Genomic DNA, 16,049 nt, shown 5'->3' on the forward strand with positions numbered 1-16,049 from the left:
CTTCAGTGCTTTTTTCATTTCCTTTTAAGTTTTTTTTTTTTTTTTTTTTTTTTTTTGGTAATAAAAAAAATTAGGGAGATTTCATTATTTTCAACAAATTCATATACTTAAAGAGATAATAATCTTAGTCATTGCTTTATCTTCTCTTTTTAAATTTATTAATTTATGAATGCAAGTAATGAAATTATACCTTAACTAATTTTTGTGTACTAAACCATATAATTATTTTGTTTCTGCAGGGCAATTCCCCTAAACTTGTTTATACACCTTTGACAGATAAGTGTTACCTAACTCTTACTCAGGCTATGAAGATGGGCCTTGGAGGAAATCCCTATGGTCCAGCTGGCACTGGCAAGACCGAATCAGTAAAAGCCTTAGGTGGACTTCTTGGAAGACAAGTATTAGTCTTTAATTGTGATGAGGTGTGCATGGTTCCTTGTAATTTATCTTAAAAAATTCAAGAATATCTTCTCACATACTTCATAAAGAAGTATTGTATTCTAAACATAGTCTTAGTAATTTTTCAGGTTCCCTTCTTAGACATTTGTGGTTATTTAAAGTAATGTATTGTTTTTTAATAGCTAGGAAGATAGTCTTCTATTACTTCCTTGTTATTTGTATTTCTTTTTAATTTTAAGGGCATTGATGTGAAGTCGATGGGACGCATATTTGTGGGCTTGGTGAAATGTGGAGCCTGGGGCTGTTTTGATGAATTTAATAGACTTGAGGAAGCTGTGTTGTCTGCAGTGTCCATGCAGATTCAGACTATTCAACATGCTTTGAAGAAACATAGTTCTTCATGTGAATTACTTGGTAAAAAGGTACGACAAAACGGACTTAAGGTTTTCTTACACAAATAGTACTGAAAGAACTGGATCTCTACCAATTTGAAGAATGGCTACTGTAACTACACACAGTACACTTCCCAATTTTCTAACAACAATATACTATTACCCTTGCATTTCTAATTCCAGATTGAAATGGATCATAATTCTGGAATTTTTATCACTATGAATCCTGCTGGAAAAGATTATGGAGGAAGACAAAAACTGCCTGATAACCTCAAACAACTTTTTAGGCCAGTTGCTATGACTCATCCAGACAATGAACTTATTGCAGAAGTGATTTTGTATTCAGAAGGCTTTAAGTGTGCTAAAACACTTGGTGGAAAATTAGTGGCTATTTTCAATCTAGCAAGGTAAGCATATTTAAAAATAAAATTCTTAGCATGTTTCTGTTTTGTGGATGGTGACATCGATCCTTGTGGTTATCTCACGTTTTTTCTCTATGTAGTATTTGCCATGTACTTTTTGTTAATTTTCTGAAATATTGTATGAATTGAAAATTGCACAAAGCTGTATTTTGGAAACCAAACTAGCCATAAAACAGTAGGTTTGGAATCGTCTGAACTTTTACTTTCAGTAAAAAAAAAAAAAAGTGACTAATTTAAAATAAGTTAAAAATAAAAATATTGCAGTATATTGGGAGCTTCAGGTATGAAAATAGGTGGAATGCAGTTAAAATCTCAAGGTGGCAAAGTACTGCACCCCTGTTAGCCTCATTAAATATGAATGTAAGCATATGACTGTGTGATTAAATGTGTATTTTGACTCCCGAAGTAGTTTAAATGGAAATGGAATTTGATTATAGATTTGCCAGATAAATGAATGCAATTATAAACTGTCAGAAGTTTTAGTTAAATTCACTAGGGATGATGATATAAATATTAGCTGTTGAGTGTCATTGCTTATACCTCTGAAATGCATTACACGTGCTACTAGAGAAACTCTTCTGCTTCTGTTTTGCCCCAAACCATATTGTAAGCTGAAAAAAAAAATTAGAAAACCTGGCAATGTTGCCTAAAATTTATTTCAACACAGTTGAGCAGTTCAACAGGTTTTTTTTGTTGTTGTTTTCTGTTTTCATTTAGGGAGCTTTTAACACCGCAGCAGCACTATGATTGGGGTTTACGAGCATTAAAGACTGTTCTGAGAGGCTGTGGCAGTCTTCTTCGTCAGCTGAAGAGAAGTGCAGAAAAGCAAGAAAGTAAGATTGATCATGTCAAACTTCTTATTATTTAGAGTATTGTACAGATATCATTCTCTACGTTGTCTTCAGTACAGTTATGAGAAGCCATAGTTTGGATTAGAGACTACTTAGCAAAGAAAAAGTTATCCAAGAATAGGCCCAAGAGTAGTCTCCCTTATAATTCCACTTCCATTGTCTTATAATATGGATTCAAGAAGTGATACGTTCTGAGCTAAAAACAAATAATAATAATAAAAAAACAACAAAAACCAACACAAAACAAAAAACAACCAAAACCAGAACACAAATTAATCTGTCTTCTTTGTTATTACTTCCAGTTAATGAAAGTCACTTGGTGGTTCAAGCTTTGCGGCTTAATACCATGTCAAAGCTTACATTTGCAGACTGTGCACGATTTGATGCATTGGTTAAAGATGTCTTCCCTGGCATTGACTTCAAAGATGTGGAGTATGCCAAGTTAACTACAGCTTTACAGGAAGCCTTTGAAGAGGCACGCTTGGAAATTATAAACACTCAGGTAAACACTGACTAGAATAGCAAAACAAAATGAATTGTTCTAGTTGATAGTACTTTTGACTCATTTCCTTCTACTTTTGAGTGAAATATTTTATAAAAAAGTGGAAAAAAAAAAACACCTAAATGTTAGATTATGATTGTTCCTATATATACAGATGTGTATGGCAGAAGCGTGGGAGGTTGATCGTGTAATTCAATGAAAAATTGTGCAAGAAGGCTTAAGATGTGAGCATGTGATACGCAGTTCTTTTTAAGCTGGGTACAAATTCCTCTGAATGTTTTGGACAGTGAAGGAATTAGTATGTAAACATTTACTTTTATCGAGCAGTTCTGTGTCTCAGGCATATCCATATATTTTTTGAGCTAGTTTTTTGACTAAACATTCATGAATGTTTCTGGAAAAATCAATGTCCAGAGATCACTGATTTCTTTGTTTTAGTAATACAATGAAATGCTTCTAATATGCAAAATAAGTTTCTTGCTACTCTTTCACATCTGAATTTTAACTGATCTTCTAAACGCCTGTTATTTCATAATCATAGAGACAAGAGTACTGCATGCAAACTAGATTGCAAAAAGCATGAAAAAAGAGAACATGAGTGCTTTAGCTCCATGACTTCATCTATCCTTTGTTTCTTTTTATTATTTAGGTCAAGAAAGCTTTGGAATTGTATGAACAACTACGTCAAAGAATGGGTGTAGTTATTGTAGGTCCAAGTGGTGCAGGGAAGTCAACACTTTGGCAGATGTTAAAGGCAGCACTTGGTAAAACTGGCAAAGTAGTCAAACAGTACACTATGAATCCCAAAGCAATGCCTCGTCATCAGTTGCTTGGCCATATTGACATGGATACCAGAGAATGGTCTGATGGTGTGCTTACAAATAGTGCTCGGCAAGTGGTACGAGAACCCCAAGGTACGTTTAGGAGAGAGTAGTTGTACTGTTTTGTTTAATTTGCTGAAATTGTTTATTTTCAGCTTAAATTTTTACAATATTTTGTTATTAGTTTGTGGTTAGGATAAGGTAAATGAAACTTCTGGTGCCAGTCATATTGAAGAACACAGATTGGCACTTTCCAGCTTTTCTGTACTTAAGAGCAGACAACAAAAGCAGACATCAGAAGATAAAACATGAAGAATGTCCCTAAAGAGCTTATATTAAAGTTACAATGAAGGAAGGATAAGAAATAGTATTCAATTAGTTCAGGAGTTATATCCTTTAAGTGTTTTTCTTGGGTTTGATATTTTATAATTTATAATTTTACATTTATAATGTATAACTGTGTCTGGAAAATAGATACTACTTCTTGGATAATTTGTGATGGTGATATTGATCCTGAATGGATTGAATCCTTGAATTCTGTTTTGGATGACAACAGACTGTTGACTATGCCTAGTGGAGAAAGAATTCAGTTTGCCTCAAATGTCAACTTTATTTTTGAAACTCATGACCTTAGCTGTGCATCTCCTGCTACAATATCTCGAATGGGAATGATCTTTCTGAGGTAAGTCAGAGAGTATTATAATTTCTTAAACGAAGCGAATCTTCCTGTTTTCTAGAAAGGTGGTCTAAACTGTGCAGAGTGGTTGAATTAGTTGAGCACACTTGAAAAGCAAATCAGTGAGAGTTAAGTTTTGTGCGTCTTCAAAGCTGTCTTGCTATAACCTTTTGGCAATGTATTTCCTAGTTTTTCAGAGACATACTGCATTATTTTGTGTATGACCAATAGAGCCAAAATATTGACTAAATATTCTTATGCAAAAGTCACTGGACATTTTTTAGAATTTTGTTCCATTTTAACTCATCTGTGTGAAGATGTGGAAATCTGTTAATTTGAATCTTGTTTTCTTTTGCTTTAACTTAGTGATGAAGATACAGATCTTAATTCTCTGATAAAATCTTGGCTAAGAAGTCAGCCTGAAGAATGCAGATACAACCTTGAAAATTGGATTGGGGACTACTTTGAAAAGGCTTTAAACTGGGTTGTCAAGCAGGTTGGTAATTGAATACTTGATCATTTCTCAGCTTCTATTAAGGGGATACATTTTTCTAGTTTTGGTAACTGTTCTTTTTAATAAGAGTAATACTGGAACCATTTGAGTCACTGTGAGTTTCTAAACCTTGACTGCTCTATTTAAAGTTTTGAAACATATACTACAAATCTCCACTGCTGTGGCCAACAAACTAATAATGGAACACCTGCATTACCTCCCCTTTGGGAAGGTGCCCCACAGATGATCGCTTTGTATTTTTAATGCTATTTCCCCTGTTGTTTCTTTCACCCTTGGATATTTTTCTACTTTTGAAGTATCTTCATCTGGATGCTAAAGAAAGGCATGACACTGGTCTTGACTATCATCCTTTGATGGTAAAGAGCAAAATTCATAAATAATCTGAGAGAGATTCTAGTGTATACTTACATTGGTTTCTTACCAATTCTCAGAATACTCAAGAAAAGTTCTGATTGCTAAATTACATCAATTCATAATTAATCATGGAATTAAATACAAGTTTAAGACCTTCAAATCAATGTTTTAAGATAATTTCACATCAAGTGGAAGAGCCAAAGAATACGCTGCTAGCAATACATTGCATTTATTATTGGCATGTGATTAAATGTACTCTGACTTGCAATTTACAGAATGACTTTGTGGTAGAAACAAGTTTAGTTGGAACTGTGATGAATGGACTTTCGCATCTTCGTGGCTGTACTGACCGTGGACAGTTTATCATTAACTTGCTCCGGGGTCTTGGTGCCAATCTTAATATGGGCTCACGACTAGAATTTGCAAAGCAGGTAATCTTTTTCATCACGTTCATAAAACATTTCTCGGTCCATTTAGAAGGCAATTTTTTTCCCTCTTCTCTCAATGAAGATTCACAGCAGTGGAATATCTGTGATCTTATTTATTTGCAGTCTGTGCTGCATACAGGGAAGTAGCTAAAGTAGCTTAGAAGTAAATAAATGTTTCACGTGTCCCTGATACATTGCTAGGTTCATCCAGCCTAGGCAGCAGTTCTTTTGTTCTGCAACAAGTGATACAGAACAGCCTCTGTTCATACTGTTCTATGCAATGAACCTCTACAGAGAATATTTTGTGCTTACTGCATCTCTAACACATTTATTTTTTGTGTTGCGTGGAATAATAACACTGTACAGGCTTTGAACCTTACCAGGAAAGCGTTCTTTGAAGTTTTGAAGTTATGTATTTTATATTCTGGGGTGTGGTTTTATCTTTGTGTAAATACTTGAAGACACAAAGATAACAAAACAGTGCTGAAAAATTAAGCGGCTTGCTTGTCCACAGTGCCTGCATACGGCCGTCCCTGGAGAGAGTTATCTCCATTGTCACCCTTGGGTTTTCTCTTGAAGAGAAGAAAATAGTTCCTTCTAAAAGACAGTCTGGAGCTGTAACATATTCAGGGTAGATGGTCAAAGATCAAACTCAACTTCTGGATATTAGCCACTGATGAAGAGGAATGAGTTACATTGGCCTTTTGTAAATGTTGTCTAATATTTAAAAAGTTTATATAAAGGTGTACTAAATGCAGTTTATTTCTTATTCTTTGATTTCTTTGAGTTTAATTCTTTATATTTCTGAAAATAATGTTATGTGGAAGAGTAATACATTATTGTTTCATTCAGGATTTCATCATAAAGCATATGTATAACATGATCAAATTTGGTTTCAAAGCAAGCTGCAAAATTATAAAATGGAGGAATTGCTTCTTTTTGCAAAGTTACTCTGAACATTCTTTATGTATAAATTAATAATTAAAATAGTAGGCCTTGCCATTAGGGATATGGATTTAACAGAAATTTTATTTTGTTTTTTTTAAAGATCTTCACTTGGGCACAAGAATCTCCACCAGATCCAAGGAGGCCCCTGGACACGTATTATGACATGGACAGGGGACAGTTAATGCTATATCGGCTGAAAAAACCTGAAAATCTAACAGCTGATAACTTCAGTAATCTGCAAACACTTCCTGTCATCCAAACCCCTGACATGCAGAGAGGCTTAGATTACTTTAGACCCTGGCTAGACTTTAACAATAAGGAGCCATTTCTTCTTGTGGGTCCTGAAGGATGTGGAAAGGGGTAAAAAAGCACATTTGCTATTTTAAGCAAAGTATACTTCTGTCTACTTGAAGAAGTTAATAATGATTTGTATTAATGATTTTATCTCGTGATTTTCTCATTTTTACTTACAGAATATAGTATGTTTACATTACTAACAAAGCAAACCTTCTAGAGTGGCAAGTAAGAAAATTCAGGGAAAGTTTAAGCTGACACTTTCCCTGAATTTTCTTACTTGCCACTATAGAAGGCATCTGAGACATCTGTATGGGGCTTTTAGTTGTGAAACAGGATGTTTGAAGCACCTGTACTGTCATCGAGGCAACAGCTGAAAGGCACTTCAGATACCTGGTCTTGGTTTCATCCTGGATACCTTTGTTCAGACAGCTGAATTAAAATCATCCTGTTGATTGTTTTAGGTTCCTTATTTAGGAGGGTTGGTTCAATACATACAAGGTATTGAAGATAGGTCTTTATTTTATGTAGATGTACACCACACTTTAATTGAAAGTCTTGAATGGAAAATCGTAAATTCAGCAAACCTCATGCAACACCTCATATTACTACAGTATTCAGTGTGTGCATTTTAATCCAAAAGCTATAAAATATCTTTGGATACCCAGAATTTGAATGTGTTTTTATCTTATTTATACTTATGTGTACACTTTTGCTTTTTTAGGATGCTGCTTCGTTATGCATTTTCTCAACTTCGATCCACTCAGATTGCTGCCATTCACTGCAGTGCACAAACTACCTCTCAACATGTTATACAGAAATTAAGTCAAACTTGCATTGTAATAAGTACAAACACTGGGCGAGTATTTAGGCCAAAAGACTGTGAAAGACTTGTTCTGTACTTAAAGGATATAAATCTACCCAAACCTGATAAATGGGGAACAAGCACTCTCATTGCTTTTCTTCAGCAGGTAAATGCCTGTTTAGACTTCAATACCCTGGAAATAGTTCAGTGTCTGTACCTACATTGATAATTTTCATAGTTAGAATCCTGTACCTGAATTGATATTATTGTTGTTTGTACGTGAATAGAATATATAGCTATTAGCTATTTAGCTAATATTAGCTGATCAGCTATTATTATTATAAAGTACCATTTTTATTGAGCTTATATTTTTAAATGATAAAGACAGTACTTGACAATGTAAGTTAATGATGTGACACAATACTTTTCTCAGTGTAGATATATGTATACTATTCTTCTCAGTGTAGACTGGAATTCAAAATGAAATATTTGCAAACAATTTTCTCTAGATTTTTATACCTCTTCCTGCTGATGATATTCTTTCTCTACATTTCTTTGAATGGCTGCTACGGAGTAATCCATATATGTCATCTATTTCCTTTTTGGATTTGTTTCTTTTTAGTATGCTTTTAGACACAAAGCCTTCTAACACTGATCATCTGCTCGGAATAAGATATCACTGATGAAATGTCTAACCTCCTATTTAATGCTAGATGCTTTTCTCTAGGAAGAATTACCAGCTAGTTATGGATAATTCTAGCCAACTCTGTCTTCCCTTGATATCTCATCATATAATACTGATTTTTCTATATTGGATTTTACTGTTTTTAAGAATTTGCATTTGAGACCATTAGGGAAAAAGACACCAGTACTGAGTGAACCACTGACAGCCAAGGAAATAGTAACGATGCTGTATCTGTCACTAATATGTTTTTGTAAAACACACTGCTAATGTTTGTTTAATAAAATGTTTATGTAATTATTAAAGGTTCTGACATACCAAGGATTCTATGATGAAAATCTAGAGTGGGTTGGTTTAGAAAATATCCAGATTGTGGCATCTATGACTGCTGGAGGAACATTAGGAAGGCATAAACTTACCTCCAGATTTACTTCTATTGTTCGTCTTTGTGCAGTTGAGTAAGTATGTGAAAGTGACATTTGACATTCAGAGCTCAGATTCTGCTTGTTTATAGAGCCCTTGCTGACTTTACTCTTCAAAAAGATGTGGCTATTCTTATCCTTTTTTCTAACAGTTCTGGGATCTTCACATTTCGAAGGTTGTGATTTCCCTCCTTTCCTTTCCTCTCTACCCCCCAATCTGTTTTGCTCTCTTGAGACCCCACCAGGGGTAATTCATTCACCTATGGGGCTTGCAGCATGGGAGGCAGAGACATATTGAACTGGGTCCAGAGGAGGGCCCAAAAGGTGAACGAAGGGCTGGAGCATCTCTCCTGTGAGATAGGCTGAGACAGCGAGGAAATGTAGTGACAGACAAGGGGGTGGTGGTCTTAAGCTAAAAAAGGATAGGTTCCAATCAGATACTATGAGGATGGTGAGGCACTAGAACAAATTGTCCAGGGGGATTGTGGATGTTGTCTCCCTGGAAGTACAGGAAGTACTCATGGCCAGGAGGATGGCATTATTGCCTGTGGCAGCAGAGTTGCAACTAAATAGTCTTTAAGGGCCCTTTCAACCCAAGCCATTTTATTATTCTACTGTTTGGTGTTGTTTGGTAACTCTTGACACTGGAAACCACTTGAGTAATCTGTAGGTGTTGGTAGTGGTGTTTTGTTTGTCTGTGTGTTTGTTTTGTATCTTTTTTTAAATTTTAAAACATATTTAGTAGTGATTACAAACTGAGAGTGGCCACAGTAAAACAATAATGGCAGTAACACAATGTTACTTAGCTGCTAGAAATCCTATTAATTGAAATTTCTCAGTAGTTGTCAGTATAACTTAGTATAAATTTGAATCTTTTTAACAGAGAAATTAAGAATGATAGTCCATAATAATTTTTATTTTTTTTTCCTGTGAAGCTATCCAGAAAGAGACCAACTGCAAACTATTTGTAGTGCCTACTTGGAACCTGTACTACAGAAAAACCTAAAGAATCACCCTGTTTGGGGTTCCTTACCAAAAATACATCAGCTAGCAGGATCTATGGTTCAAGTATATGAGCAGGTGTGGAAATTTAACTTATTGTTTTCAGGGAGATGGGCAGTTCAGAAATAAATATATTTTAATGTTTAGCTTTTGTATCAAGCTTTTCTTGATATTTACAAGAAAATAAAAAGGCTTACCAGTATTAAATTTCACATTCATATACTTTTCAGAATCTTGGTATCTGATTTGAAAAGATTTCTAGATATTAGAAGTAAAGTGAATAAGTAGTAAGGGCTTTTGCTTTGCTACAGATTTAGCGTATGATTTCGGCAGTCATCTTAACCTGTCCACGCTTTAAGTTCCTGAATGATAGTAGTATTTTCCAGCTTACTGAATGAGGAGATAGTGGACGTCATCACCTGAGCATATAGCAATCTATGGATGTTGTAAAGAAAACAGATGGGAGGGTGGAGTTCCTTGCACACATTAAGTGTGTCTGTTAAAATTTGACACAGCTAAAATAGATGTTTAGACGCACAAGCTCATTTTATCCTCCCACTTAAAATTTAAGAAACCTCTGGCTAGTGTGTCAAATATTTTAATTATGAGAAAATCTTTTGCATTCACAAAACAGGACAATTAATCAATGCACTTTTGAAAACAACTAGAGTGTGTATAAGGAATAATATGTAAATTTGGGACCTTAATTAAACTAATGGTATTTTGGGGAAAATGACAGCTGTTATTTCCATTTTAAAACACCCTTTTGATTTTTTTTTTTTCCTACTTTTTTTAAGGTACGAGCAAAATTCACAGTTGATGATCATGGTCATTACCTTTTTACACCATGTATTCTTACTCAGTGGGTTCTTGGTTTATTCAGATACAAGTTATCAGGTGGTAAGTCACTTACTTAGTTTTCATTGATAAAGCAGTTCTGAAATGACATGAAATATTAGTGATGACTTCATGTGCAACTTGCTGTTCCATCTGTGGTACTTTTTTGATTTGAAAGGATATTCAATTTTGTATACTTTTTCTTTTAGATAGTTTAGACATCTTTCAAGACTAATTTTTATCTTGTGGAATAACTATTATTGCTAGGTCATGAGCAATTACTCTTTATTGCACTTTTAGCTCTTAAATTAATTAGAGAAACTGTTTACATAAGAGGCGTACGTAAGTAATACAAAAGTGTTAAGTGTGTTAGATTAGCATTGTTTCTTTTCTTGGATCATCAGATGGTATAAAATTAGCTTGAATGAGGTCAGAGAAGCTACACTGACAGTCAATGAATGGGTAACCTCAGCATATTTAAGAACTCAATTTTTGTGTCTAATGGTGACATATTTAGGCTTTTTTAGTGATGAACTATATGGCATGTCATTTACTAGCCCTTGAAACTCATCTCACTTCCTTTCTTACATCTGTGTAGAATATTGTATCTGTATTCTCCTGTGGCACTTTTGTAATACAGACTGTTTGGGGGATTTTGTTCATTTTAATTGCTTGGAATTTTATATTTCTGTTTTTACTTAGTGTGCAATACCTTGTTCATTTTCATTAGAATGCTGGCTACACTGAAGAACTACTTTTCATAGAATATTTTTTACTTTATCTTGCTGTGACACATAAGGATATTAAAAAGCACTTCATAACATATTTGCTTTTTCTCTTACTTCTTCCTTACTGATGCTCTCCTGCTGGTATGTAATTTCACTTACTCATTTTCAATTTCATATTTTAAATGAGAAATTTCAGAAAAGTAGAACTAATTGAAAAATATAAACTTTAATCTCTCCTATGTAATTGTTTTCAGGACCATCAAAACAAACTGCAGACCACGTACTGGAAATAGTTGCTTATGAAGCATGTCGTTTGTTCCGTGATAAAATCGTTGGCATGAAGGATCTCCATGTATTTGATAATATTTTGATGAAAGTGTTTGAAAGTGACTGGGGCTCAGATGTTCTGGGCAATATGGAAGGTAAAGCATTTGAGGCATATTACATAAATTTGAAATATTTGAATAGGAATTGCTTAATAGCATCAAATTAATCAAGCCAGATAGTGCATTAGGACCTAAATGTCTAACTATTTAATTTTATTTTTGCAGATATCTTCTATGTAACTTGGGGAGCTTATCAAGAGGCATTCGCTACTCCAGGGCAGGCATTACCACCACATGGGAAGCCACTTGGCAAGCTAAACTCAACAGACTTTATAGATACTATTAAAAAGGTGACACAGGATTAATTAAAGAAAATACATAGCAAGAATTCATACCAGTGACTGCAAGACTTTTTTTTTTTCTTTTTTTATTTGACTAAGTGACATACAAGCACCAGGTTTAGATCACAGTGTGCTGCTAGATTAAGGAATCGTCTCCTACATTTGGTCAAGTGAAGATCTGTGGTGCTATATGGCAGACAGTAGGAAGTACTGTGTAGTGAGGTGCTTTTAATAAAAGCATGTCAGTTACATTTGCTGGATGTATAACAGCCCAGTGGGCTGTGTTTGAGAAACACTGATGTACATCTACATTTGTGAAATATGAAAAATGACACTTATGAGGAAATGCAAATGCTAGCTCTGCTAGGCAGACTACTTGATGAGAACCTTGATGTCTGCCTTGTAATAGTAGTGTTTGGTGGACTGGTGATCTGGATGCTTCCTATCCTTAATTGCCAACTTGTGACCAATAGGTAAATGATGAAGTTTAGTAGCCGAGTAATTAGTCTTACTTTTTTTTTTTAAACATTCTTTTTAAAATCTGACTGCAATTAAATTGGACCTTAAATTCAAGGTTTTGTTGAATATAATAAAGCAGAATTTAATCTTAGAATCTGCTCTTGTTTGTATTTGAATAGAAAATTCCATAATCTGCAATTACACAGCAATTAACTACCTGAACCACTGGTCAATATTGTGCCAATATTAATTAATAGATCAGACTTTGATCTGGCTCATTATTTATTTCTAATTATTTCAGTGGTATATTTCTATTCCAATAAATGAAAGAATACCAATATATTGCAGTGCTGAGGATATTGCATGCTGCCTTTACTAAGGAAATGTACTAAGTAAATTTATTCATTTATTCATTAAGTAAATGTACTAAGTAAATTTTAGTAAATATTAAGTAAATGTACTAAGGAAATTTATTCATTTCTGGTAAAAGGCAAGCAGTGTATTGAAATTTTGTCATGTAAATAATTTGTTTGTAATGAAGACCAGTGTGGCCTCTTGGACTTTCATTTGTGAATTTTTAAATGTTGGATGCTTCCATATCTTATTAGTTGTTTTTATTATCGGTGAATGTATTGGTTATTGTTTTCTTTGTTGTTGTTGTTTTTTCAATAGGGTGTTATTCATTATGGACGAGACAAAAAAGAGATAGAGATATTACTGTTCCAGGAAGTCCTCAATTATGTGTCTAGAGTGGACAGAGTACTGAGTTTTCCTGGAGGATCACTTCTTTTGGCAGGACGGAGTGGTGTAGGTCGTCGAACAGTTACCTCCTTAGTTAGTCATATGCATGGAGCTTCTCTAATTACTCCCAAAATTTCCAGAGGCTATGAGCTGAAGCAGTTCAGAAATGATCTTAAGCATGTAAGTAGCTCAGCGTTCTGCAGTCTCAAGTCTATGCACGTGCATCTAAAAAAAGAATGGGAATTTTGAAGGACAGTAGTGTTGTGTGAAAAGAATTTTAAGAAAAGCATAATGTCAGTGGTCTGAATGAAGCAGATTTTTAGATGTTCCTGTGTAGATCTGCATGCTGTTCTTTACTTTCCTGAAACTCTACTGTTTTGAGTATTAGCACTTTTTTTCTGAGTGTTGTGGACTTAAAATGCATTTCAAGATTATATGAATGTTGGAAACTTTTTTTTGTATGTATGTTCACATATTCTATCTCTGCTATGGTCTGCTTGCTCATAGGATAGTAGTTCAATCAGGTTAACTTTTAGTGATTGGTGAAATAATACACTTTATTCAAAAATGCAGACTTAAGTCAGCAGCTCTTCGTACCTTCAGAACTGCTAATGAAAATTTTACAGCAAAGTCCCCAGAAGGAATGATGCAACACCAGCACTGAGTCACATCTGGAGCATAAATGCACTCTACGAAATAGTCTGCTGTAATTATTTTCTGATTACTCAGTTGTACATCTAGGTAGAATGTTCTCTATTTGTTATCTTGAATAACTGAATCACCTGGTAGTCTTTTCAAAATGTATTACAATTCATATGCTGTGGAAAAAAAAGAGTATATTGTCATGAGTAGATTATTGTTCTCTTATGAACAACAGACATTCATTCTATACTGAGATTATCTTAACTCTTTCTAGGTGATGGAGCTTGCTGGCATTGAAGCACAGCAGGTGGTACTGCTGCTTGAAGACTATCAGTTTATTCATCCTACTTTCCTTGAGATGATCAACAGTTTGCTGTCTTCAGGTGAGATGAATCCAAAAAGATTATGGTACTACTCTTACGACACAGAAGTGGTTCAGTGAGGAAGTATTAGCTGTTTACTAACTTTATTTCCATACCAGAACTGCCAATTACCTTTCTGTTTTTTTTTTTTGTTTGTTTGTTTTGTTTTGTTTTTCTTGGAGTACCTGTACACAAAGCAATCTGTTTTGATTTGTTTCAAATATAGTATTGGATCACTGTTTTTGCTTATGCTAAAATGAGTTGTTAAGGTCTATTTCTGTAAAGTAAACAAAGTAGAATGTTTATTTTAAATAGAATCACTAACATGATTTGTCAATTTCATGATATGAAAAGAAGGATGAAATTCATGTAATGAAACTCATGAAGGTTTGGAGGGAAGTACTGTGAGTGCTGAATTCAAACTGTATATACAGGCTGCACAAATTAATTTGAATAATTGTGGTGTGGTGCATTTAATCTAAAATTTTAAATTCATTTATCAAATAGGAGAAGTTCCTGGACTGTATAAAACAGAAGAATTAGAACCACTTCTGTCTCCTCTAAAGGATCAAGCTTCACAAGATGGATTTACAGGACCAATTTTCAACTATTTCACATACAGTAAGTGAAGAAGATTTTAAGTTATAATTTATTTCAAGGTTACAAAAAAAGGGTACCAAAAATATGGGTAAATAATTAGTAAGCCCCACTCTGTGTGTAATTGAACATAAAAGTAGTTTTTTTTTAGATAACAGGCAAGAATAACAATTAGAATATGATATTCGGAGGCACAAAACTCTCGGCTTAAAATTAACTCCTCTATCTGAAATACTGTACCCATGAATGTTCCAAAAAGGTATTGTAAATTCTGTTAAGAGTAATTAGAAGGAAGAAAACACGTGTCTTAATTGTTTTCTGGTTTGTTTAGCTTATATACACTTTAATAGATTTTTTCTTTTATTGTATCTTAGCTACAACTCAGTTCAGATTCTGAGTACTAGGAGCAAGTTTACAGATTTAAAAAAAAAAAAAAAAAAAAAAAAAAAAAGGAATTTTTTCTTCTTGGCCAACAAGAAGAAAAAAAGTATTTTGTAAATAATTAATGCAAGTGAAAAAACACAGAAATTTGCAGTCACAGTCAAAGGCCCTGGAACTACTTCTGATTGTTTCTTTATTGATTGAAATATACACCAGCAATATCCATTTTAAATACTGTCAGCTTTTCTCAATTAAAAAATACATTATATATAATAAGAGTCCTTGATATTATTTAAACTTAGAGTTGAATTTGTAAGCATTTGTACCCTGCTGTATCATAGTATAATAGTATCTTTTCTCAAAAATTATTCTTTGATAAATATTTGAAAGGACAGTAAGTTATGTTTTATTTGTAGTAAATCTGTTTTTGTATAGTCTGATTGTTATCTACAGTGTATATTGCAATTCCTTAGGGATCCAACAGAATCTGCATGTTGTCTTGATCATGGATTCCACCAATATAAATTTCACAATAAATTGTGAAAGTAATCCAGCACTGTACAAGAAATGTCAGGTCTTGTGGATGGAAACCTGGTCTGAAAACAGTATGAAAAAGGTAAATTGCTTTAATTAAAAGGTATGATGTGCTTAAATGATTGTCTACATAAATAACTGAATTTTGATGAATAAAACTTGAGTAATGAAGGAATAATTGTCATTATGCTTGGCTAACCCATTTCTGCTGTGTCCTAAAGATAGAAAATTCTACTGAACAGTTAATTAATATTTTTTATTCGTCCAGTAATTCTGTTTTGCTCTTTTTGTGGGCTGAGTTGAACAGAATACTACTTACTCTGACTCTAAAACAATATTTGTGAACAAAATACTGTTAGACTACAAGCAAAGTGATAAAGCGAACTATGGTTGATGATGGTATCCACTGTTATTACTATGTTTAGCAGCTAGTTTAAAAGTAATTTTGTTAAAATTAGCTGCTACTGATACGTGTTTGCACTGTAAACCTTATGTTATTCTTGAATCTTTGTGAAGCATTCTGCTAGATGGAGCAGGCAATGTTTTCTTTTTAGGATCAAAATCAGCATAGTTTAGGATATTTTCAATC

At 33.9% G+C, this 16,049-nt stretch overlaps 1 protein-coding gene across 1 annotated transcript in view; it reads left to right on the forward strand.

Moving 5' to 3' along the window:
- DYNC2H1 (dynein cytoplasmic 2 heavy chain 1) overlaps positions 1–16,049 on the forward strand; it is a 138,895-nt gene that overhangs the window by 27,607 nt on the left and 95,239 nt on the right. The window contains exons 33-52 of the mRNA XM_042862562.1: positions 240–422; positions 639–821; positions 975–1,198; positions 1,931–2,046; positions 2,367–2,566; positions 3,216–3,480; positions 3,862–4,069; positions 4,430–4,559; positions 5,207–5,362; positions 6,408–6,667; positions 7,326–7,572; positions 8,395–8,546; positions 9,446–9,590; positions 10,310–10,412; positions 11,332–11,499; positions 11,629–11,753; positions 12,876–13,124; positions 13,861–13,969; positions 14,456–14,569; positions 15,400–15,542. Coding sequence (XP_042718496.1) covers positions 240–422; positions 639–821; positions 975–1,198; positions 1,931–2,046; positions 2,367–2,566; positions 3,216–3,480; positions 3,862–4,069; positions 4,430–4,559; positions 5,207–5,362; positions 6,408–6,667; positions 7,326–7,572; positions 8,395–8,546; positions 9,446–9,590; positions 10,310–10,412; positions 11,332–11,499; positions 11,629–11,753; positions 12,876–13,124; positions 13,861–13,969; positions 14,456–14,569; positions 15,400–15,542 — 3,480 coding nt within the window. The remainder of the gene's footprint in view (positions 1–239; positions 423–638; positions 822–974; positions 1,199–1,930; positions 2,047–2,366; positions 2,567–3,215; positions 3,481–3,861; positions 4,070–4,429; positions 4,560–5,206; positions 5,363–6,407; positions 6,668–7,325; positions 7,573–8,394; positions 8,547–9,445; positions 9,591–10,309; positions 10,413–11,331; positions 11,500–11,628; positions 11,754–12,875; positions 13,125–13,860; positions 13,970–14,455; positions 14,570–15,399; positions 15,543–16,049) is intronic.

The sequence above is a fragment of the Lagopus leucura genome, unplaced genomic scaffold (assembly GCF_019238085.1).
Source record: "Lagopus leucura isolate 7727_CA_CO unplaced genomic scaffold, USGS_WTPT01 Super-Scaffold_702, whole genome shotgun sequence".
NCBI lineage: Eukaryota > Metazoa > Chordata > Aves > Galliformes > Phasianidae > Lagopus > Lagopus leucura.